Source organism: Trichechus manatus, unplaced genomic scaffold (genome assembly GCF_000243295.1).
Source record: "Trichechus manatus latirostris isolate Lorelei unplaced genomic scaffold, TriManLat1.0 scaffold00118, whole genome shotgun sequence".
NCBI classification, from domain to species: Eukaryota; Metazoa; Chordata; class Mammalia; order Sirenia; family Trichechidae; genus Trichechus; species Trichechus manatus.
The window spans coordinates 4853688-4878831 of record NW_004444054.1 but is presented as its reverse complement, the minus strand read 5'-3'; the positions used below and the strand labels follow the sequence as shown (position 1 = coordinate 4878831).

Sequence of the window (25144 nt, the reverse complement as noted above, 5' to 3'; positions counted from 1 at the left end):
ACTTCTTATAATAGTGGTCTTATACAATATTTGTCCTTCTGTGACTGACTAAATTCACTCAGCATAATGACCTCTAGCTTCCTCCATGTTATGTTTCATGGCTTCATTGTTGTTCTTTATCACTGCACAGTATTCCATTGTGTGGATACACCATAATTTGTTTATACATTCGTCCGTTGATGGGCACCTAGACTGTTTCCAACTTTTTGCTATTGTGAACAGCGCTGCAATGAACATGGGTGTGCATATATCTATTCGTGTGATGGCTCTTATTTCTCTAGGATATATTCCAAGGAGGGGGACAGCTGGACCGTATGGTACTTCTATTTCTAGCTTTTTAAGGAAGCAACAAATCGATTTCCAAAGTGGTTGTACCATTTCACATTCCCACCAACAGTGTATAAGTGTTCCAGTCTCTCCATAACCTCTCCAGCATTTATTATTTTGTGTTTTTTGGATTAATGTCAGCCTTGTTGGGGTGAGATGATATCTCATTGTACTTTTTATCTGCATTTCTCTAATGGTTAATGATCGTGAGCATTTCTTCATGTTTCTGTTGGCTGCCTGAATATCTTCTTTGGCAAAGTGCCTATTCATATCCTTTGCCAATTTTTTAACTGGTTTATTTGTCTTTTTGTTGTTGAGGTTTTGCAGTATCTTGTAGATTTGAGAGATTAGATGCTGATCGGATTTGTCGTAGCCAAAAATTTTTTCCCAGTCTGTAGGTTGTCTTTTTACGCTTTTGGTGAAATCTTTTGGTGAGCATAAGTGTTTGATTTTTAGGGGCTCTCATTTATCTAGTCTCTCTTCTGGTGCTTGTGCACTGTTACTTATGGTTCCTGTTGTGCTTATGCCATGTATTAGGGCTCCTAGCATTGTCCCTATTTTTTCTTCCATGATCTTTATCGTTTTCAATTTTATATTTAAGTCTTTGATCCATTTTGAGTTAGTTTTTGTGCATGGTGTGAGGTATGGGTCTTGTTTCAGGTTTTTGCAGATGGATAACCAGTTACACCAGCACCATTTGTTAAAGAGACTGTCTTTTCCCCAATTAACGGACTTTGGGCTTACTGAACATTTTGATCAAAGATTCTGTAGAAGAATCCTGATCAAAAGGGGGAAAATGCAGGCAGAATTTCAAATTCTCATGGACTCTAGATTTTCTGGAGCCACAGAGGCTGGATAAACCCCTGAAACTATTGCCCTGAGATAATCTTTAAACTTTAAACCAAAAATATCCACTGAAGTCTTCTTAAAATCAAACAATAGTCTAGCTTAACTACTAAAAAAAAAGTCTGTCTTGAGAACTGTGCTCTTTTAAGAACAATCTATATGGGATCACAGTGACAATGGCAACTCCAAATATTCGATAGGAATCTTATGGGGCAGTGAGTTTATGTTGATGGTGGGGGAGAACAACTCAGAGAAGGTGAGAATAGTTACACAACTTGAAGAATGTAATCAATGTCAATGAATTGTACATGTATAAACAGTTGAACTGGTATAGGTTTTGCTGTGTATCTTCTCAACAACAATAAGAAAAGAAAAAAAGAAAAAAATCTACTGTGCAAATGGAATTGCCAGATCAAGCATTCTCCTGATTCCCTCTTCCTTGAAATCCCTGATGGCTTCTTCCTTGAAATCCCTGAGGACTCTCCTATTCATAGTCAAGCTATAATTAATTTGGACGGTGACTCATCAGTACCTTTGTGACTATATCACGCCCAAATTGAAGATTTCAAAGCAGCCAGATTTCTTGTCAGGAGAGAAAAATTGCAATTACACTGGCAGAAATATTGGGGCTGAAGAGATCAAGGTTCATGATGACCGGTCCAAACCAGCACCCAAACTTGTACAACTCTAAAACGAGACAGTAAAGATGACTAAAACTCAACAGCTGTAGGCCTAAAAAAGAAAGGATTTGTCACACTTTGTAATAATCCTTCCAAATGGTATCTGCTCCTAGGTTCTCACTGCTGCATTCATGTACCCAATGGAATATCCATTTCTTCTTTACTATTTCCATTTTTTTAACATCAAAACATAAATATTTAATAATTATACATATAAACAAACGAATACAAAATTTAAAACGAGAGTAAAGAAAGAAGCATTTGAATATTTGTGACACTTTCCTTACATTAACTTTTTTTAACTCTCCATTCTCTCTCCCCCCCCAGCCTCTTGTAACCACTAATCTAGTTAGGCTTCTATGCATTTGCCTATTCTAAATATTTCATATAGGTGAGATCATACCATATTTGTCATTTTCTGTCTGGCTTATTTCATTTAGCATAATGTTTGCAGGGTCATCCATGTACTATTATGTTTCACAACTTCATTTCTCTTCATGGCTGAATAATATTCCATTATATTTTATACACATACACACACAAACCACATTTTGATCATCCATTCATCTGTTGGACAGTTGGGTTGTTTCCATCTTTTGGCTATTGTGAACGCTACAAAGAAAACTGGTATATAAGTATCTATTTGAGTCCTTACTTTCTAGTCTTTGAAAGCATATACAAAGGTATATCTATCTAGGAGCGGAAATGCTGAGTCATATGGTAATTATGGAGCACTGGTGGCGCAGTGATTAAGAGCTCGGCTGCTAACCAAAAGTTCAGCAGTTTAAATCCACAAGCAGCTCCTTGGAAACACTATGGCGCAGTTCTACTCTGTCCGTATAGGGTCGCTATGAGTCAGAATCAACTCAACAGCAATGGGTTTGTTTGGTTTTTTTTGTTTTTTTTTTTAATAGTAATTACATGTTTAACTTCTTGAGGAATAGTCAAACTTTTCCACAGCAGCCGCACCATTTTACATTCCCATCAACAATGCATAAGACCTCTAATTTCTCCACAGTTTTGCCAACGCTTGTTATTTTCCATTTTATAGATAACAGACATCCTTTGGGTGTGAAGTAGGCTCTCTTTACGGTTTATTTTCATTTTTGGTGAAAGTATATAGAACAAAACATGTACTCATTCAACAATTTTTACAGGTACAATTCACTGACAAGTTTTACATACTCTACATTATGTCACCATTCTATCTCTACACATATGATTTCACCACTGTTAACTTATACTGTTTGCCCCTTAAAGTTCTCATCTGTGTTTTAGAGTTCTGCTTGCCAAATTAATTTCATACAGATAACTCTTTAAAAGGCACAAAGGTCATGGCAACATTCTTTATTAATTGAGCGAAACTGTTTAGTTTAAAAATGACTTCATGGGATAGTTTCATCTCAAGGTTTAAAAACTGTTTGCATGCAACAGAGTTGGGGTTTCTGCCAGTTTAAAGGTACCCAGCAAGTCTGGTTTCCAATAACAACTTGAAGTTCCATTCTATGACTTTCCTCCTTTTGATTAAGATCCATCTACCGGGTAAACGTTCACTAATGATAGCTAGGCACCATCCGTTTCTTCTAGTCTCACGGCAAGGGAGGTAGGAGTTCATGGAAGCAGTTAGGCCTGCAGATCATTTCCTTCTCAGATTCCTGGGGCTCCTTCTTCTCTTGCGCCAGGCAAACAGAGACCAATCGAATGGTTGCTGGCAAGCTTTTCAGACCCTATGCACTACTCTCTGAATTAGGAGGTTCATATTTGCATTTCCCTAATGACTAATAAAGAAGCCCTGATGGCACAGTGGTTAAAGCGCTCGGCTATGAACCAAAAGGTCAGTAGTTCAAATCCACCAGCCACTCCATGGGAGAAAGATGTGGCAGTCTGTTTCCATAAAGATTACAGCCTTGGAAACACTATGGGGCAGTTCTACTCAGGCCTATAGGGTTGCTATGAGTCAGAATTGACTTGATGCAAACAACAACGACTAATGATGCTGAGAATCTTTTTATTTGCTCATTGGCCATTTTTATATCTTGCTTGGAGAAATGTCTATTCAAGTCCTTTGCCAATTCTTTAATTGGATTGTTTGTCTTTTTGTCGTTGCATTTTAAGAGTGCTTTATATATTCAAGATATTAAACTCTTATGCGATATATTGTTTCCAAGTATTTGCTCCTATTCTATAGTATTCAAACAAGTAAAAAGAAAAAAAAAATTACAATTGAGTAATGCGCCAAAAGTGAACATTTCAAGAAGAGTGACAAAGAGACTCAAATGCTTCTGAGGTTGAGATAAGATCAGAATTAAAAATTATATACTGAATTTAGTGAAAGGAAGGTTAACGGAAATCCTTCCAAGAGAAATTTTCAAAGGAGGAGAGAAACTAGACTTCAGGAAATGAAAGATTAAGTGAGAGGTATAGAAACGAAAGTGAGTGTGGACAATTGTGAGACATTGGACTATAAAAGAAAAGAGAAATACGGTGGCAGCTAGAAAGTGGTGTGGGGCTATGTTCCCTTACAGATGAGAGACACATATTTCTTTTCCACTAAACTTGTAGCACCACGATGGCAGGGATCGTGTCTCTCTCATTTATCACTACATCCTTCCCACCTAGCCCAGTCATCAATGCATCTGTTGATTTATTGAGCATTTTTAATAGTTAACAGTAACGGAAAAGAGCTAAAAATCAAAGAGTTTTAAGATACAGAAGAAAGAAAATATAATCAGTAAAGACTATAGCCTCTGAAGGCTGTAAGAGATACAGTCGGAACAAAAGAGAAGGAACTGGCTTTAGACAGAATGTGGACCATCTCTCCTTTGTAACAAAAGAGAAGAAAAAAGAAAACTGGATAAATACAGATAGAGATAAGTACAGACTCCTGGCAAGAAGCTGAGGATATTTACGAACCAGGGGTCAAGGCTGCTAACCATCCTGTAATGCATGAAATGATCCTACACACTGAAGAAGTGTCCAATCCGAAATGTCAACAGTAACACTTGATAAGAAACACTGAGATGAAGAGTTCTTACAGTCGAACTGAAATCACAAGGTTAAATGCTCACATAGGCTTTTTCTTCTAACAAGAAAAAAGAATGATTTTTCCGTGGGAGGGGAGAGAGGGAATCACACACTTCAATTTCTGTATTTCTTCCTCAGAAGCCTCATGCTGCAGAAGCCACTTGCTGGTTAAGTATTTGATGTTTGGACCCATAGTCATCCATAGCCATGGCACTTTCCACCAGAAACATGATTATACTTTACAGCTATGCTTATGGAGAGAAGCTCAACGTGAAGATACACAGAGAACATCATAATGTTTAAAACATTAAATATACACTGCCATCAAAAGAAATCCAGAGATTTGAGAGCACATTTTTAAAACACCAAGTTGTTTCCTATGAAATTGTTGAGATAATGATTCATTAAATGCAATGCTGAAGTGTCTTCTCATTTTTCAAACGTATAGCATTCTAAAATACCCCAAGTATAAGCAACATTGATTTTGTAACCTACATATATATCTTAAAAATAATAATAACAATCGCATTTTATCTTACACTTTTAACAAAATGTTTGACTTGAAGTCACATACTATAAAGATCATAGTAAAACAGTTCCTCACCTTGACTACCCCATCAAAGCCAGGGATTGTGTTGACCTTTGCTTTCTTAGCTAATAATTTGCTTTCAATCTTGTCACCCATGGCTTGAATAGCATGCGTGTCAGGTCCAATGAAAACGACATCTTCTGCTGCCTGTGGAGAAATACAAGTTGAAATTTATAACAAAAAACATTACAGGGCTTGGTATGAAGTCACGATTAAAAAGAAAAATCCAAACATATTTATTATTTATATAGCAAAAAGCAACTTAAAAGTAAGCATTTGAGCCAATACATTAAAGTATGTAATACTGTATTATACATAGTATACGTATACATAAGATATATGTTAGGTCGAAGAAAAATAACTGAAAGTAATGAAGAACTCTTGCTTGGTATTAACAGTATCCTTAGGAAAAGCAAATTCTATGATGTTATATTTATATATAATATTCTTCCACCCAGTATAAATAATGGATTTGCCTTTAAAACACCTTAGATATATCTTTGTATTCTCTATACCTTGCAACTTAGTGCCTACTATATAACACGAATACCCATATTTATTAAATATCAACTCTGTGCCAGGCTTTGAGCTAAATGTAGGGGATAAAATGGGTGAAAACGAGGGGATATCAATTAATTCAAGGGAATATGAACAGATCACCAATACTTCAGAGAAATAGGCAAAATAAAGTACAAAAGGTTTGCACCCTTGTGAGTACAAGAGATAAGTCAAGAATACAGTGGTCATTTAACCAGGTAGAAATAGAGTTTCAATAAAAACTGTTCTGCACACATCACATTTAGTTCTTCAGCAATGGGTCCACCTCTCAATGTTAAAGTCATTATAATAAACAAAATGTAAATGAACTAAATATTAATTAGAGACAGAACAAAATATGATCTAGTTAGTCCCACTGTGGGGCAAGGTCTAAAAAGAAGGGAGCGGTTTGCTGATATAAAGGATAAGGTCATCAGGTTAAAACCTGAAGTAAAATATAAAATAGGTAAAAACAGACCTATATGCTAGGCATCATAAGAGTAAGATGTATAACTTGGTTCTCCCATAGTCTTTGGTCAAGGTTGGTACAATAATAAATCCCATATTTGTATATCACTTTTGTGTCACATGTTCTACCTCTGGCATTACTGCCTGAAAAGAACCTCAGGCTGGGAAAGGAGCTTCATTCTTTCATTCTCCTGATGACCAGAGTTAACTTAGCAGCATGATGCTTGGATTGTTCTTTGGCCTTTGTGGCCCAGGAGTAGTAAGCGCACCCAGAGCAGGATGTGGAAGCAGAACAAGGAAATCAACAAAAGGAATATATGAGGGACAAACATTTGGATGAGGTAAGATGAATTACGCACAAGCTGAGCTGAAATGCCTGTGTGGCTCTGTCAAGAACCCATATTCAAGAGGCAGATACAAAGGTCTTAGGGTTTTGAGACAAGTCCAGAATGAGATACAGATTTTTAAAGGCATCAAGCGGGGGGAGGGGTGATTAAAAGCTGTGAATGGGGAAAAAAACCAAAACAGCCAATACCTTTAAATTCAAGATGTATACTTTCCCCTCCTCTCAAAGCCCAAACAGAAGAAAAGAGAAAGTACACATTCTGAGATTAAAGTCTATGAATCTGTTTCTCTGTGTGACAATGAGAGTAATAGCTACCTGGCAAGTGTGATTGAAGAATTAAATGAAATAATAATGTAAAGCACTATGCAGAGTGCCAAAATTGTCAGCTGTTGTTTTTTTTACTTTCCCTATCCAGAAGGTCCTGACAAAAAGAGAACATCAGAATAATAAGACAGCTAGTTCCACAGGACGCACCCCACCCCGCCGCCACAACATATTATAGGATCCAAATACCTACAATCACCAGCGTTACAAGAACAAAACTGTAGCTAAGAAACCTCTTCAGCCATAACAGATGCTCATAAAGTTCTGTTCCATCAAATGTTTGTAACCAGTTTTTAATAGCAGAACCTTATTTTCTAAATATATCCTATGCTAAACTACAAAAACATAGAACACATGAAGCAGATCTGCTACGTGTGAGGGTGAAATGGTGGTGGGCCTACATCCCCACATACCTGGCCAACCTATGTCTCCAACTAGATAACTAATCATTTTGGAACACAGAATAATTATATTTATTTCTCTTTATCCCAAGCATGAACCCACTAAACTCTAAGTAAAGTCAAGCAGAAACAATCATGCTTCAACTGTCAATTGTCTTTTCATATTCTGTCATGGTGCAGTGGTTAAGAGCTCAGCTACTAACTGAAAGGTCAGTAGTTCAAATCCACCAGCTGCTCCTTGGAAACCCTATGGGGCAGTTCTACTCTGTCCTATAGGGTCGCTATGAGTCAGAATCAACTTGATGGCAATGGGTTTGGTTTGGTTTTGGTTTATTCTCATATTACTTGCTAAGATAGAAGAACTTGCTTATGAATGCTGCTTTAAAAACCACTATGTCAGAGAGTTGTAGTCAAGTAATCAGAATACACACACACACACACACACACACACACACACACACACACACACACACACAGAGAGTTGAAGAAATAACATAAATGAGAACATCCAAAATACATTAAGATTATACAGTAAAACTTCAGACTATCAGGAGCTCAACAACCTGGAACCACTAATTAACCAGATTTTTCTCAAGCATTCTAATTGAGGAAAATTACTCCTTCACAAATGCAAAATTGACAAGAAAAAAGATCACATCAAATATTTCGTGACTACTCTTTGTCTCATCCAACATAAAAGAAAATAGACAATAGTAAGCTGGGTAACTACTCAGACAAACGTTTCACTGAACCACCTTTTCATCTACATGCTTTGGGAGTATACCCCCCTAGGCTGAGACACCTTTAAATGTAATTGAAGCAAAGTGAAAAGGTAGCATCCTAGTTCCTGACTCCCAGAATTCTGTGACAAAACGGCAGTGTTCAAGCAATTTCAAAAGTTCTGAGTTCTTGAACTATGTCAGTTGTGTCGTTTAGAACTTAAATCTACTTTCTCCACTAGTAACTTTTGGATACTCTCCTGTTCACCCTGCATCTTTGGTTGTACATCTAATTAACCATTGCCCTTACTCACCAGTAATTTTTTTTGGCATGGCATAGCAGTTAGATTTATAAAAAAAACATGCTTTTAGAAGTCCTTTAAAATTTATTATGAATGATAAATGTAATACTAGAATGCAGATAATGTCTTATGGTCATTTAAAAAAAGTGGGATTTAGTTTTTCGTCCTCATTTGACAATAATAATGATTAGTAGGAAAGAAATTTTTAAAAAAGCTGAAATCACTGCTCTAAGATTCCTTTCATTTTCTAAATTCTGTAATTTTATGGTTCTTGTCAAAGACCTGATAGAAGAACAAGGAAAAAGGTTGGTTTTGAAGGGTATTTGGAGAGAAACAATGAGATACAACTTAGGAAAGGCTTTATGATGGGATTGAATGATAAAATAGATGTGTAAAAATTAAGATGTATGATACATATGTCAGTCATTGCTAGAAATATCACAATAGTTATGGTATGCTATGCTATGACTTCAGATTTTTAAATGTACAGGTATGCGTCATTTGGAGCCCTGGTGGCACAGTAGTTAAGAGCTCAGCTGCTAACCAAAAGGTCAGTAGTTCAAATCTACCAGATGCTCCTTGGAAACCCTGTGGGGCAGTTCTACTCTGTCCTACAGGGTCACTATGAGTCTGAATTAACTTGAGGGCAACAGGTTTGGTTTTTTTCCTTCGTTTATGCGCCATTTAACATCCATGATACATTCTTTGAAATAGGACGTTATGTGATTTGGATGTTGTGCAAATATCCTATTATATACAGGAGAGAGGCACACAGATGGTCACCAGTCCAGTAGGACAGAGCAGGACTATGCGAAAACTTTGGCTCTGCCGACTCCAGTCCTACGTGGTCCCCAACTGGTCTGTGAGAACTGCACCCAGCCCCCACACAGCCGCTATGACACAGTCCAACCAGCCAGCACCTTTCCCTTCCTGCCTGCCTGCTTCCCTACCCGCTCAATGGGCTCCTGCCTGCCTGCTTCCCTACCCGCTCAATGGGCTTGAAACTCTTCCAGCCTCCCCTGCCCCTTCTCTGCCTCCTCCTCCACCTCCTTCCCCAGGCGCCTTTCCTGCTCCTCCTCCCACCACTGCTGTACCCTGGACTACTTGGTGGCCACCACCACGGGAAAAGCCACAGCCTCGGGCCCCCAGGCATCGCATGCACATGCCAAGTGGGGGAGTGGGCTTGGTAGGACATCCCCCTCACAGCTCTGGCGGCTCTGTGCAGTCTGTCTGAGGTGAGCGCAGTGGGACAGGCTACAGATGAGTGCTGGGACACCCTCTACCTGCCACCCTATGGGCAGGGTGGACACGGACCCAAAGCACTCATGAGAGACAGATCAGATCTCTGTACATAGTCAAGTACATCCACTAGTAGTAAAGTACATAGTAAAGTACATCCACTCTCTGACTGGGTTAAGGAAAAGTCCTACTGTCTTGAATTTGAATTAGCAGTATCACTAGGAACACAGGAGGTATTTTATCTTACATAAAATATAGATTATATTCTCATATCATATTATACATATTATATATGAGAAAATAAGTTCTGTGTGTATTATCAATTTAAAAAAAAAAACCTGTCAATAGCGACTCATAGCGAACCTACAGGACTGAGTAGAACTGCCCCATAGGGTTTCCAAGTTGCGCCTGGTGGATTCATACTGCTGATCTTTTGGTTGGCAGCCATAGCTCCTAACCACTATGCCACCAGGGTTTCCTTTACTAATATAGTGTGCTTATATATCTATAGTATAGATTACATTTTTATTATATACACACTCTTTTTGGGTTTGGGACTGGGGTTAGGGTTACATCTAAATATATTTATATATTAAATATGCTGAAATATGTGATAAATTCTGTTAATATAATATAGTTAGTATAATACATATTGTATGTAACATATACTATATATAACATATATGCTACAATTCCATTAATACATATATTTTATTTCTTAGCTCTAGCAATGAACAAGGACTAGAAAAAATGGCCGATCAGTTATCAATGACTATGCCTAGCACCCCAAATGTAATCTCCAAATACCATTAAGGAAACCAAGGTTTTTTGAAAAAATGGCTGATTATAGGCCTGGGGCAGGAAATGCATGAGTCTAGAATATCTTGCCTAACCAGATAGCAAGGAAGCTATAAAAGATTTTAAGGGTCATGTTAAAAAAAATTCATGAGAGAACTTCATAAGGCTCCCAACAGCCAAAGAGGAACAATTTGAGCTTCAATAGTAATAATTTCAACAGATTTAAAGCTACCAAATGTGTTGAAATCTGACTTCATAATGATATATTAAAAAAGGAATCCGTTAACTTTGAAGGATGAAAGGGAATCAATTTGTTGTCTCAAAAACTAGTAAATAAAGGTAAAGAATTAAACATTTATCTTACTTTTCTTATAGGAATTGTGCCAATCAAACAGTAGATAAGTGGAAGGATCTCTGTATAAATATATCCCAATTAATTAATGGAAAAAAATGTTAGAATTAAAATACCACCATTTGCAACCCAGTGATTTACTACACATAGGCAGTAAGCATCAAAGGCTGCTTAGATCTTAAAAAAAAAAAAAGCTATAAATAGACTTTATGTGCCTCCTATAGTCTTGGCACTACAGGAGGGATCAAACTTGAGTACCATCCTGTCTAAATCCAGGTAACAATTTGCAGGAAATGTCAAGAACAGAGGAAAACACTGAAATGCACCAGGCCTGTAAAATCAAGGTGAAGGCCAGGTGCTTCAACAGGTAAACTGTAAGTAAAGAAAGGTATGGAAGGGGAATCCATGAATTAAGAGAAATTTAAAAGACACGGTAACATTCAAAATATCAGCTTCACTGGGTTCGACATGGACAACCAGGGCAGAACCCAGTCTCTGTGGCGTTACTACTTCCAAAACACTCAATTTTTGCTCTTTGCGTAGGCACAACAGGAAGTGTGTGAACAAGGCCCAAGAAGAGTTTATGAGTACAGAGGCAGAAGGGTTGATCACGGATGCTGTGTTACCAGGGTTAGCAAAGAAAACGGATCTTCCTAATGCCATGAGCACTGCTAAAATCACAGATGAGCTGGGACTGTATTCTCTGAGCAACAGAAACAGGTGCATCAGGAAACCTGATCACCAGTGGAGACGGTTCTTTGAAGGACTGAGGGCTGTCCAATCAGTGGTGAAACCAGAAACGAACAGGGAGAGCTCGTACTCCTCCCTCTCTCCTCCGCTCCCTTTTACTACCTCCACTTTACTCTCCTGGGACAAACTGTGTTATTCTGTGGATCAAGTGCCAGAAGCTGTGTGTCATTACAATTTTAAATCTGTTGCATTCGAGTCGATTCCAACTCAAAGCAACCCTATAGGACAGAGTAGAACTGCCCCATAGGGTTTCCAAGGAGCAGCTGGTGGATTCGAACTGCTGACTTTTTGGTTAGCAGCCAAGCTCTTAACCACTGCACCACGAGGGCTCCCATCACGCTTTTGGTCATAGTATATATGCTGTTAATGCGGGAAACACAACCTGTAAACAGATTTCTTACTTAATGGAAATAGTTTTTGTTCCCAACTAACCAACTAAGCCAATTCTGGTACTCATATGCAATATTACTCAGCATTTTTTTTTTTTTTTTTTGCTTGTTTTGTTTGTTTTAAGCAAAAACAAACCTTAGTTTAGTACCATGAAGGAATCTGAGGCCTTAGGAGTTATAAAGAGGAAAGGCTCCACCTTTTGGCTCATGGGATATATGCTGAAATCTATTTTGGTGACTGATTTTTAATCTCAAGTATTTTTAATAATCATTTAAAATAAAAGAAGATTTTGAACTCACAGAAGACAGAAAGATTCCTTAGGTAGTTTTTGCAGTAATAAGGAAATACCAGTCCATGGGGTCTTCCTGAAGGTTGGGAACAAGGATGAGCATTACCACTGTGTCTACTCAGCACTGTACTGGAGGTCCTAGCCTGTGTAATACGACAACGCATGATTAAAGAAGAATATGAATCCTGACTTATTTCCTCCAACACTGACTGTGTAGCATCAATAAAGGTAGCACTAGAAAAATCCTAGAGGAGGGTACCTCAGCCTCCAACCCCTACATTTATGGGAGCCATTTTCTTTAACTGCTAGTCAGCCAACAGTACATTAAGAATACAATTTATGTGACTCATTAGGCTAAGAACATAAAGGAATCTGATTGTTATGAGGAATGTGTAGGGAAAGAGGGCAAGGGTTCTATTTTTTTAATTTCTAAATATGAACTTATAAGCAGACACAGTTTTTCAATCTGTTTGGGATGCTATTTGCAATGCAATTCAAATTCAATGACACAAAAATTGTACTTAGTTTATTGTACATCATGTACACTGTGACTTAGTTTAACCAAACAAATCTGTGTCTTTCTCTTTCAATATTACTGGTATCTGGATTTCATTTAGTCTAATGTATATTTTGTAATAAGTATCTTCTTGGCACAATGCATTCATGTAACATAATTATTTCCAGATGATAGCCATGTACAGTATTTAGTTTGGGAAATAGAGTAGAGGTAACTTTGTCTACTGTAACTATTGGCAGAAGTCAAGTTTTCTAGTTATGTGTATTTTAAGGAAGGGTCTCTGGATGGTGCAAATGGTTACCATGCCTGGCTGCTAACAGAAAGGTTGGAGGTTTGAGTGCACCCAGAGGCATCTGAGAAGAAAGGCCTGGCAATCTACTAGAAAACCCTATGGAGCACAGTTCTACTCTGACTCACATGAGATCACCATGAGTCAAAATCAACTCGGTGGTAACTGATTTTTTATATTTTAAGGAATAAAATTAGATATAAAACCTTGCTTTTCGTGCAAAGGGAGTGGGCATTACAGCATTAGAATGCTTTCTATTTCTAATATTTGGCAATGGAATGATTTTCATTTCTTTTTTTTTTAGCTAACATTCTTAAGTCAGAAAATTGATAAATTTCTTTTATTAATTTTTTTGGGATCTCTGACAAAGATACTTAGGTCAAAGAAGTTTTTTTGGTACTTATTAATTAAAAACTATTTAAACAAACAAACCATAAACCCCTAAACATCTTTGTATTTTGCAGGCAAGCTTTTCAAGCTATATGGAAGAAATACTTTCTTTAAATATTCGATTTACTATAAAACCAAAAATCCATCGCTGTCAAGTCAACTGCGATTCATAACAACCCTATAGGACAGAGAAGAACTGCGCCATAGGGTTTCTAAGGAGCAGTTGGTGAACTCGAACTGCTAACCTTTTGGTTAGCGGCCGAGCTCTTAACCACTGCGCCACCAGGGCACCTCTACTTACTACAGTCTATATTAATTTTGAAAATGTTCTTTCCATTTGTAGAAGACTAAGATTATAGTGTGTTAGTATCTGTCATTTCTTTTGTGCATATCTGATTTGTTCTTTTTATTTCCCTGCAATCAGCACTGATATCTATCTCCAGATTCTGATTGTGAAGAAGAAACAGGCCAGGTCGTTAAAGCTTCAGCATTCTTTACTCTCTGTGCAGATCAGGATACTAAAAAGAGATGATGAGTTAATATAAACCTGAGTGGGCTGTTAACCCTTTTTCTCTTCCGGAAATGTAGATGCAATAACATTTGCAGCTGAAAGGCTCATTCTAAATTCCTAGTGTTTGAGAATGCAAATGAAGTATTTTGTGTTTTCTGTGCCTCGAGGTGTCACACAAGAAAACAGAAAGGTTTCTAGGATTAGTTCCACAAATGTCCTTTATAATGTAAAATCTTAGACTAGATGTACTGGCAAAATTGAAGAAAAAGTCATATAGAAAATTCCAGAGAAAATTAAGTCAATAACTTGTTTATCAATAACACTGAGAAAATTAGAGTTAACTAAAATGTCAGTCTTTGGGATAATTTTAAGCCTCCTTGCATTAAAGAAATTCTATTTTTAACATCTAAAGCATTAAAAAAACATTGTTAAGATATTGATGTAGTTAAATAATATTAAATTCCTCGGGTGAATTTGTTAAATTTATTACTCAGCTACCTGGAATTTTCAAAAAGTGACAATTATTTTTTATTTAGATTGTTGATTTACATATAGTGATGAAGCTTCAATTACAGATTCAGATACAATTTTAAATATTCTCTTTTAGTGTATCATTTAAGAGCACAGGTAAAAAGCTTCACATTTAAATTTGGTATGTATTGTTCAGGCCCTCCTTATAAGAGTGATCATAGGAATTTTGATTTATTTTTGAAGTGGTAACTACTTTCTTTTCATGTTACATGTAAAGTACCACTTTTACTTTTATCTCTACAATTTGGATATTAGAAACAAGTTGTTTTCATTTCTTCCTGCTGTTAATTCTTTTGACTGTTTCATGAATACTAATATTAATTGGTACTTTCTTGGCTGGAAAATATTTATTTTCCTGTTCAATTCTGGAATATAACTTATAATAACTATAAATTTAGATTAACAAGTTTATAGTATGAGCAAAGAAAATTAACATTTAATAACAGAGATTAGCATGAGGGGATAATGTAGCTGCTTGAGGACATACCTTCCTGTTCATTCATCACAGCCATTAACATTTATGGCACTGCTAGTAGTCAATAAGATATCAGTAGGCTGGTAAACTGGTTGACAGGCTAGAGGTGTCTTATTTAGTCCAAATATCGAGTATTAAATATAATTTTAGAACTTTTTAAATTGGTCTTAGACACTTTTGTCTGAAATACACACTTTTTCTATTTCCTTTTTAAATATTTATGAATTTCTCTTAAAATTTACTAAAAGTAAAAGTCCTTCCACACTCCTTGCTCAATTTACTACTTTCTGGAATACATCAAGTTTTCTACGACACTGTTGGATGGAAGCAAGAGGTCAATGGTTTGAATAAAGCATGCTGTATCTAGAGTTGGGGTATTTTTTGTCAGCACATTTAATTGCTGTGCTCTAGTATAAGCTACATCATAAACCTTATTTCAAATACTGAATGGAAGATTAACAAAGCAGAGGTCATGATTTCTGATTAACTGCCTTCATCAACTGAATAATAACTCCTCACACTACTCGGCACTATTCTAACCCTTCAATCTGCTACTTTCACTCTTTATATTTTGGTTAATAATAATGATGTAGTAATAAAGTTTAGGTGACAATAAGATGTAGTGGAATGACCCAGGTAGAGATTTACTTATCTGTAGGTAGGAAACAGTTTTTAAAAGTTTACAGGAAGTAAAAAACAAGCAATCTAATAATACGTACAATAACATTTACTTATTTAGCACTTACTCTTTTCAAGCTGTTATATTAGGGCTTAAAAAAAACCAGTTGCTGTCGATTTCAACTCCTAGCGACCCTATAGGACACAGTAGAACTGCCCCACAGGGTTACTTTATCTTAAAAACCATTTTACAGATAAACATTTTCAAATGCTAACTTGCTTACGAAGTTAAAAAGAATTCAATTTACTCTAGAATTACATAGTAATATCTTACATTTGTATAAAATTCCACAATTTTAAAAGGTGTTTTTACATCATTTCTTCCTCAAAAAAGACCTGAGAAACCAGCAAGACACAAATGATCCTCTTTAACCTGTCAGTAAAATGAGGATCTAAGAGGTTAAATAAATTGCCCGAGGTCACCAGAGTGGTAAACTAGCAGAGACACAAACCAGTGTTTTTATGTGCTACTCTCTGCTGCTTTTTATGCCCATCTCACACACCTGCAAACAGAGTCAGGTGGCCACTGCTTAGTCAAGAAGTCAATGACCACGTGGTGACTATTGAGGAGTAAAGTGATCACACGTCCAGGTTTGCCCCGCCCAGTCCCCGTATGTATCTATTATGCCAGCATCCCATCTGATTAGTGCCCTTTTTCACTCTCAGAAGTCTGCTGGTTTGGACAATGAATGTATTTTGTTACCCTGTTTATAAGATATGGTTTTCGCAAACAAGGAATTTACAGTCTAGTAGAATAAATAATACGTACCAAACAATAAAAACAATACACGACAGAAAGTAATAAATGCACTAAGAGGTAACAGTCAGGCACTCACTGTGAACAGAATCCAACAGGGAAATCAAAACAGGCTTCATTAAAAAAGGAGAATTTGAGGAAGAAAAAGACAACTAGGAGTTAGAAAAGTAGCATGGGGACACAATCACTTAAATATACAGGGAAACACCTCTCTCACTGATTTGTAAAAGTTCTTTGAGCTATGTTACACCTCAGAGAACGATGAGGAGGCTACACCCAACTAGTGCTCTATCCAGGAAGATCTCCTCTTAAGTGCTACAATAACCAGATCTCATTTTTCCACTTGTTCAGTACACTACGTGACACTCAGAGTACACTAACCAAATACCTGTCACACAAAGTGTCCATTAAAGTCATTCATTCATTCCAAAAACTTGCCAAGTATCTGCTCTGCCAGACACTAAGTCTAAGGACACAATGAAGGACAAGACATAGATCTATCATTATCCTCACTGAGCTTACAAACCAACAAGGAAGACACACTACAACCAAACCAAAAAAACCAAACTCGTTGTCCTCGAATTGATTCTGAATCAAAGCAACCCCTAAAGGGCAGAGCAGAACTGCCCCGTAGGGTTTCCAAGGAGCACCTGGTGGTCTGAACTGCCGACCTTTTGGTTAGCAGCCATAGCTCTTAACCACTACACCACCAGGGTTTCTACACAATACCACAAGCACTTAAAATCACAATAAAGTATGAGTACTGTGATAGAGGAAGTATAGAGTACTGTGGGAAACTAATAATTATAATTGAAGTACAGCAAAGATGGATGGAAACTTTGTTAGCCAGTTCAACATAAGTTTATCATAACGATACGTCTGTGCTTAAGTGACAGTATTCCAATTATCAACTGCATAAATAATAAAAGACAAAGGGATTCTTTCCAAGATAAAAATTTCCTCCTCTTTGTGTCATCAGAGAATTTCTCCCTTCAATTACTGTTAGAATTTAACATGTTCATGGCACCTGAGATTTCTATATTTCTCAAAAATTCCAACCAGTGCCTTCCTACTCTTCTAGTTAAATGAGACCTGAGAATGTAATCTTCTCCTTTCACTGAAGTCCAGTCTTGTATCTGATGAAGGAAAAAACTGATATAGTATATAACAATAAGCTTCATGTTATATCAACTATGAAATGTAAACCTGATGTAAGTGTAAACAATCTTAGCAAATTGATATTCTTAATGTGACTCTCCTCAAATGTATATTCCATCACCACCCCTTACACAGCCTTTTGAACTTAAGTCTGACATCACCTTCTAACACCCCCCATGCCACATGAATTTTATAAAACAATTCTTGAGCAGAGTTTCAAATTATACACTTGTATAAAACAGAGTTTGTAATTAGAAGCAGTATAGTGTAATGGTTCAGAGCAAGGACTTTGGTGCCTGACCAAATTCCAATGCTGCCATATACTAAAGTTACTTAAGCATTCTGTGCCTCAGTTTCCATATCTGTGCAGTAACTGTTGTGAGGATTAAGTGAATTAACATCTGTAAAACATCCAAGACAGAGGTGGAATCATTGTTGTCCAAATGCTGACTGGTGAGAACCCCCCCCCCCCCACTCCTGCATGCACGTAGATTTTTAATGAATTCCATGAGCCTCGTTCATAAGACAGTGACGCTGCTATTGATCTCTTAGCCACAAACAGATTAAACCAATCCTGAAGAGACTAAAACTACCTCTTCTCCACATCTTTCATATCTTCCTCTCAACTGGCTCATTCCACTAGCATGAAACCATGCTTACTTGCTCATCTGCTCTACCTTTGATCACACTGTTCAAGTAGACAGGAGCCCTCCATCCCAAAAAAGAGAAAGAAACTGTTCTTAAAAGAAGAAAAGATGTTGCAGAGGCAAAATAAAAAATGTCTCCCACAATACAGCAGCCAGGTACCTTACTGTAACAGGAATTACAGAGATGAGTAATCACAATCGTGTTGGAAGACAGATGGAAATCAAATTATAGTAAATGTCAGTTTGAGTAATATAGGCTCCACAGACAATGGTAAGCACAGAAGAATTCTGAAGTACTTCAGGAAGACCAGTCTGGCTGCAGTACAAAGATGGCTCCAAACAGGAAAGAGTTTGGGAAGTACTATTGTTCATGCTATAAATCTCTACGGTTCAGAAGGCTTTTCTGTTTTAAAAGCTCAATTTCGACACTGCAGTAACTACTGACCAAAGGCTTCAACTCTTTAACAGTGCTATTTAATTATAAATAAACTTCAGAAGTCTTTTTGAATTTTTGGTTTCAATATCCACACTAGAAGTTGAATACAGACACTATTAGAAGTCAACATAACATTTAAACAGCCATCCAAGATGAAATCCATGGGCTTGATATGACATGCCAGGACATGTCAGCACATTTCCACAGTACACTAAGGCCCACACACCACGCCAACTAGAAAATAGCATTCTGATCATATAATTTTAATTGACCACAAGCAATCTTCAACTACTGAAAGAGGAAGGACTCTAGTAAGACCTGGCAAGAAGTAAAGTCAGTTACCTCGTGAAATGACAATCTGAAATACGTTCTTCTGTCCTGTTTACAGCACCAGTCATCCAGAGAATAAACACAATATATTATCCCCATCTTGTGGTCAGCTTTCTGAAAATTAACAGGCTGAAAGTAGCACTATTTCTTTGATCTGCCTAAAAACCTCTTCTGCCATTTCACAGATCCCATTTGACTTTTATTTCCAAGAATTTCTTTTTCCCGTGTTAGTCTCAATGTGCAAAGACAAAATTCTGGTTCCTTCTTCAGTGTTTACTCTCTTTAATTTTTTCATCACAGAAGATAATAATCCACAAATTCAAAAATTAACCATCAACAGGTAATAAATGAACAATTTATTAAACATCCATAAAATGGGGTGTTTTAAAACCTCTTGGTGTTTAGCTCTATACTCACTAGGCTGCCAAATCCTGTACGACTATAGCCGCATATGGGTGAATCTTTTGCCTCTTCTACAGAATAATTCAGATGTTTGGGGAAAACCAGGAACTTCATAAATCTAATCTCACACCAATGTTTACATAAGCCACCACATTTTACATATATTTATCACTGTGATTAATTTGCAATTATTCATGAAAAATTTTAAATTCTGAAAATCATTCCTTTTCAGCATTTCTGAATTCATTGTCCACCTTCTCCATTGACATGTACTAAGAGAATGTAAATATAAAGTTATTAAATATACTAATTAGTAGAATATATATATATTTAAATCACACAATACATAGTCAGATTGCTTCTATATTCCCCCTACTTTATATTTTCCATACTACTATATACTCCCTATTCATTTGCAGAAATAACTGCACCATGTGCTTTTTTATTCATAAGGCTGCCTAAAATCTGTTTATAATAGCCATAACTACATATGTGCTTATGGACAGGATAGAGAAATGTGTATTAGATTATAAAATATACAGATACAAAACTATTTCAAACACCACACCCAGACTGTACGATATCTTTGTCCAACTAAAAAGAAGTCCTACTCTACATTTGGTTCTTTCCTAATGGACATTTTTAGTAAAGAGTTACTTGGATAAAGCCATACATAAACATATTTTATTACCCAACTCACTGATGAGCCAAAGTTAACAAAAATCACAAAGTTATCTAAACTAGGTAGAAAAATAAGACTGAAATCAATGTGATAAAACTGAAAAAAGGATATATATAGAATCATGTGCAGAGCTGAGAATATATGAATTGAAAAGTCAACTATGTATTTTAGTTGATCAAGGCTCAATTAAGCAAAAGCTAACATAAACTTAGGATGCAATAGTATAGTACCCCTCTACTCTCAACTGGTCAGATACTTCCTAAAGCATTTTATTCAGCCCTGGACACCCGTAAGACAGCAGGATGAGCAACAAATGGAAGAAGGGGTTTCTATTTCTAGTAACAATGGATTAGGGAAAAAAACCTAAAGACCTATATGAAATATAGTTTTTAATCTTCCTAAAGCTTAAGGAACTGAAAGATAGTGAAGAACACAAACCAAAATCCAAAAGTAGATGAAAGTCCACAGAGGTGAGCCTAGCAATGGGGGAGCTTTTGTAAATGGGGCATCTGCCAATCTACAAGATGAAGGTGAGAGGCTGAGCTGCACTTTTGACAGCCTCATAGAATGAGGGGGGCAAAAGTCGACTACAAGGCTTGCTAACGATGAGCATCTAAAACAACCCATACTTAGGGTTAGGACCCTGATAAGAATGAACAACAAGTAAATCGGTCCTCCTATGAACTATAATTCAGCTGCAAGTCACATGGGCTGCCCAGAAAAATCTCAAACCCTAAAAATAAACTGCCATGATCCAGAAAGATGTGCTACCAGGTACTGGCACAAGCAAGCAAAGTCCTAACTGAAGGAAGGTATTACAGTCCTAGATCTCAAATTATTTCTAAAAATATTTTTAAATAAAATGTTCAGTACACAACCAAATCAGATAAATTACATTGTGAAAAAGATAACATAAACAGATCTAAAGGAATTCTAAATAGAGGAAATACCACAATCAGATGATAAGAATAATGCTCACAAAGATACAGGTAAATTTGAAATTTCAAAAAGAAAATAGAAACTATAAAAATTGACTTTGCAGGCTTGAAAGAGAATAACCAATAAATTCTAGAAGTAAAAATACAATGACTGAAATTAATAACTCAAGAAGCAGGTTTAACAGAAAATTAGTCTAGAAGTGGAAACCATTTTCCTATTTGGTGCCAATTACGTCCCCACAGGAGTCCTGGTGGCGCAACAGTTAAGAGCTCAGGCTGCTAACCACGAGGTCAGCAGTTGGAAACCCTATGGGGCAGTTCTACTGTCCCATAGGCTTGCTATGAGTCGGAATTGACTCAACAGCAATGCATTCGGTTTAGTTTATGTCCCTACAGAATGGCAGCTCAGTATTAAGGGAAGAAATATATAATAGAAAGAGCCTACATTAAAATTAATGTGTTGGAAAATAGATTTTAAAAAACTGGCACTTCTGGCAACATGGCACTCGAGGCATAAGCACCACGCCGTCCCTCCACAGCAAAGATCCGAAAAACTGAGCCAAACAGAGAAAACAGCAATCCTGAAACCCTAAACATCAAATGAAGGGATAAAGAACTCAGCCAAGCACCAAATGGAATAAGAAACAGACAGAGACCAGAGAGCGAGGAGACATACATGGAGAAGTCTCCTATCAGCTAACACAGCAAGGATCTGCCATCTTGAACTCCTATCAGAGACCAGCAAATAGGGTGTACGAGAAAGCAGCTTCACGGAGCTTCCAGCATGAGACAGAACAACCGGTAACTGGCAATATATGCTTTCCCACCCCCCACCCTTCTTCACCCCCACTCAGCCTCCTCTGCCTCCCGTGGCCACAGTCTCTTGGCCGGGAAGCACCGGCTGCTTCGATTCCACCCGCCCACACTAGCCGACTCCCTGAGTGCTATTTGTTGGCTGCTGGTGTTGTTTTTTTCCACTTCTTTTGATTTCTTCCTTACCTCTCACCACCTCCCCATCCTTTCGCTCAAATACTTAGCTCCAGGTGGCATTTTTGCTTCCTCCTGAGGGGCTGTGCATCTTCGTTCGAGTGTGGAACTGCTTCCTGGTTCATGCTGCCACATTGGTGGGATCCCGGGGCTTTTGTTTGTTTGTTTTGAATTGTTCGTTTGTTTTCTTTTTCCTTTCTAGAGTTGGGAGCCCGTTCTAGCCAGGCAGTGCTGCAGGGCTTGGGGCCTAACCCCTCAGCTTGTGCAGATGAGCAGAGGGTTCCCGGAGGGCATTTCTTTTTTCGTGGCTTTTTTTTTCCTCTGTTTTTTGAGGGTTTTTTCTTGTTCTTTTTTTTTTTTAACTTGTTATGTTTTCTTTTCAACTTGTTTTGTTTTCTTTTCCCTCTTTTCCCCTTTTTGTCTTTCTTCATTACTAAGTTTCTCGTCTCTCTATACCTTCCTTCTCTTCCTGTCCCCTGAACACCTGGCGCTGAGTGACGCCTCTAACCCTCCTAGCCAGGCTGTACTTCAACACCTGGGAACAACTTCCCCAGACCTTGTAGCCACACTGGTGGGATCCCTGGGAGCTCTGCTGTTCTTTTTTCTTTCTAATTTTTATTTATTCATTCTTTTCTTTTCTTTTTCTCGTCTTCTTCCCCTTTTTGTTTTTCTCAGTTTCATAGTCTCTCATCTCTCCGCTCCAATGGCAAGCTCCTCTAGCACTCTTTTCTGTTTGTTTGTATGTTTTTGGCTCCTGTTCCTCTCTCCTCTCTCCCATACCCATCTTAGCTCCATACATCACAATCTCCCCCCTCCAGCCTGCCTACCTGCAACATGTGCTAAACATCACCAAGCAGCACAAGCATGGTCTACTGGAACCTGCCCTGCACTGATTACCAACCCACCCTGGTGGTTGTAGTAAATGCCACGAACAACCCATCCCAGCAACTACTCTTCAGCTAGACCTGCACTGCTGTATCATGTCTGAGAGACTGACCCTGCCAATTGGAGAAAGAGGCGAAAAGTATCGTGCCCACCACAGATGATCAAACAACAAAGAACACAAAGCTCACCTGCTCAGACATAGTCAAATTTTTTTAAAAAAAAAAAAAAAGGACGAAACACACAAATCTACAATCAATAAATGAGAAAACAAACTACTGAATGCCCCAAAGACAGCAGACAATACCAAAACATTTACAAAAACAGGACAGGATGGTTCCAGTAGGCATCCAAAATAAAACACCAGATGACTTTCCAGTAGAAGAAAAGGCACTAGAAACACCTGATAGGGAATTCAAATCTCTAATACTCAGAATTATTCAAGAGCTGAAGCAAAAAGCAGACAAAACTGAGGAGAAAACAGACAAATTCATGGAAAATATAGACAAAAAAAAATGGAAGAATTCTGGAAAATAATGCAGGAACAAAATGCCAAAATAAATTCACAACTAGAAATTATACAAAAACAACAATTAGAAATCCAAAAGATAAACAACAAGATTTCAGAAATGGACAGTGTCATAGAAGGGCTGAGGAGGTTTGAAACAGTGGAAGACAAGATCGGCGAAATTGAAGACAAACACCTGGATCCAACTCTGTTAGAGGAAAACTCAGAAAAAAGAACAAAAAAAATGAAGAGACCCTGAGAATTATGTGGGAGACAATCAAGAGCAAAAATCTGTGAATGGTAAGAGTTCCAGAACAGGGGGAGAAAACAGAAAACACAGAGAGGATCATTGAAGAACTGCTGACAGAAAACTTCCCCAATATCATGAAAGATGAAAAGTTGGCCATCCAAGAAGCCCAACAAACCCCATATAGGACAGATCTCAAAAGACAATCACCAAGGCATATCATAATCACACTTGCCAAAACCAAAGAGAAACAAAGAATCCTGAGAGCAGCTCGTAAAAAACAAGAAGTCACATACAAAGGAGAAACCATAAGACTAAGCTCAGATTATTCGGAAGAAACCATGCAGGGAAGAAGGGAATGGGATGACATATATAAAACCTTGAAAGAAAAAAATTGCCAGCCAAGAATAAAATATCCTGCAAAACTCTCGTTCAAATATGATGGTGAAATTAGGACATTTCCATATAAACAGAAATTAATGGGATATGTAAAAACCAAACCAAATTTACAAGAATTATTAAAGGGAGTCCTTCGATCTGAGAACAAACAACTTCAGCTCACAGGCTGAATCTAGGATGCAGGTCGTACCAGCCAGATACCAATATAGGAAATGAATTCTCAAGGACTATCCAAAACCAAAAGAAATACAACAGGGAATCAGAGTAGTTAATCTGTAAATGACAACAACCTGAGAACAATAAAAGGGGGAATAAACAGTGTAGGTATAGAACCTTCTAATGGAGAGGAAGGCAAGGCGATACCAAGTAATAATAGACTGCTTCAAACTTAGAAAGATAAGGGTAAATTTCACGGTAACCACAAAGAAAGTTAACAAACACACTCATAAAAATAAAGAGGAAAAACAAAGTTTCAGTAAAAACAAAACTTACAAAAACAAAAGAAATGGAAAAAAATCCACAAAGGAAAGGAATTTAGCACAGGAGAGTATGCTGAGTGAAACAAGTCAATCACAAAAGGACAAATATTGTATGAGACCTCTACTGTAGAAACTCATGAAAAAGTTTACACACAAAAAGTAACAATCTTTCTTGGTTACTATTTTTTTCTGTAAATCTTCATCTAAAGTGAAAATAGCCGCACAACTGGAAGAACGTAATCGATGTCACTGAACTGTGCATGTAGAAATTTTTGAAATGGTGTATCTTTGGCTATGCATATTTTCACCAAAAAAAAAAAGGTCGAGAAGGGAACATGTTGACATGTCGTGGGGTTGTTAACCAATGTCATAAAACAATATGTGTACTGACTGTTTAATGAGAAACTATTTGTTCTGTAAAACTTCATCTAAACTACAATAAAAATAAATAAAAATTTTAAAAAAACTAACCAAAATAAAGCACAAAGAGAAAAAAAAAAAATTTAAGAAAAAGGACATG

At 37.2% G+C, this 25144-nt stretch overlaps 1 protein-coding gene across 1 annotated transcript in view; it reads right to left on the bottom strand.

Moving 5' to 3' along the window:
* Positions 1 to 25144, bottom strand: part of PCCA (propionyl-CoA carboxylase subunit alpha) — a 472769-nt gene that overhangs the window by 326899 nt on the left and 120726 nt on the right. The window contains exon 7 of the mRNA XM_004384162.1: positions 5482 to 5613. Within this exon, the coding sequence (XP_004384219.1) occupies positions 5482 to 5613 (132 nt within the window). The remainder of the gene's footprint in view (positions 1 to 5481; positions 5614 to 25144) is intronic.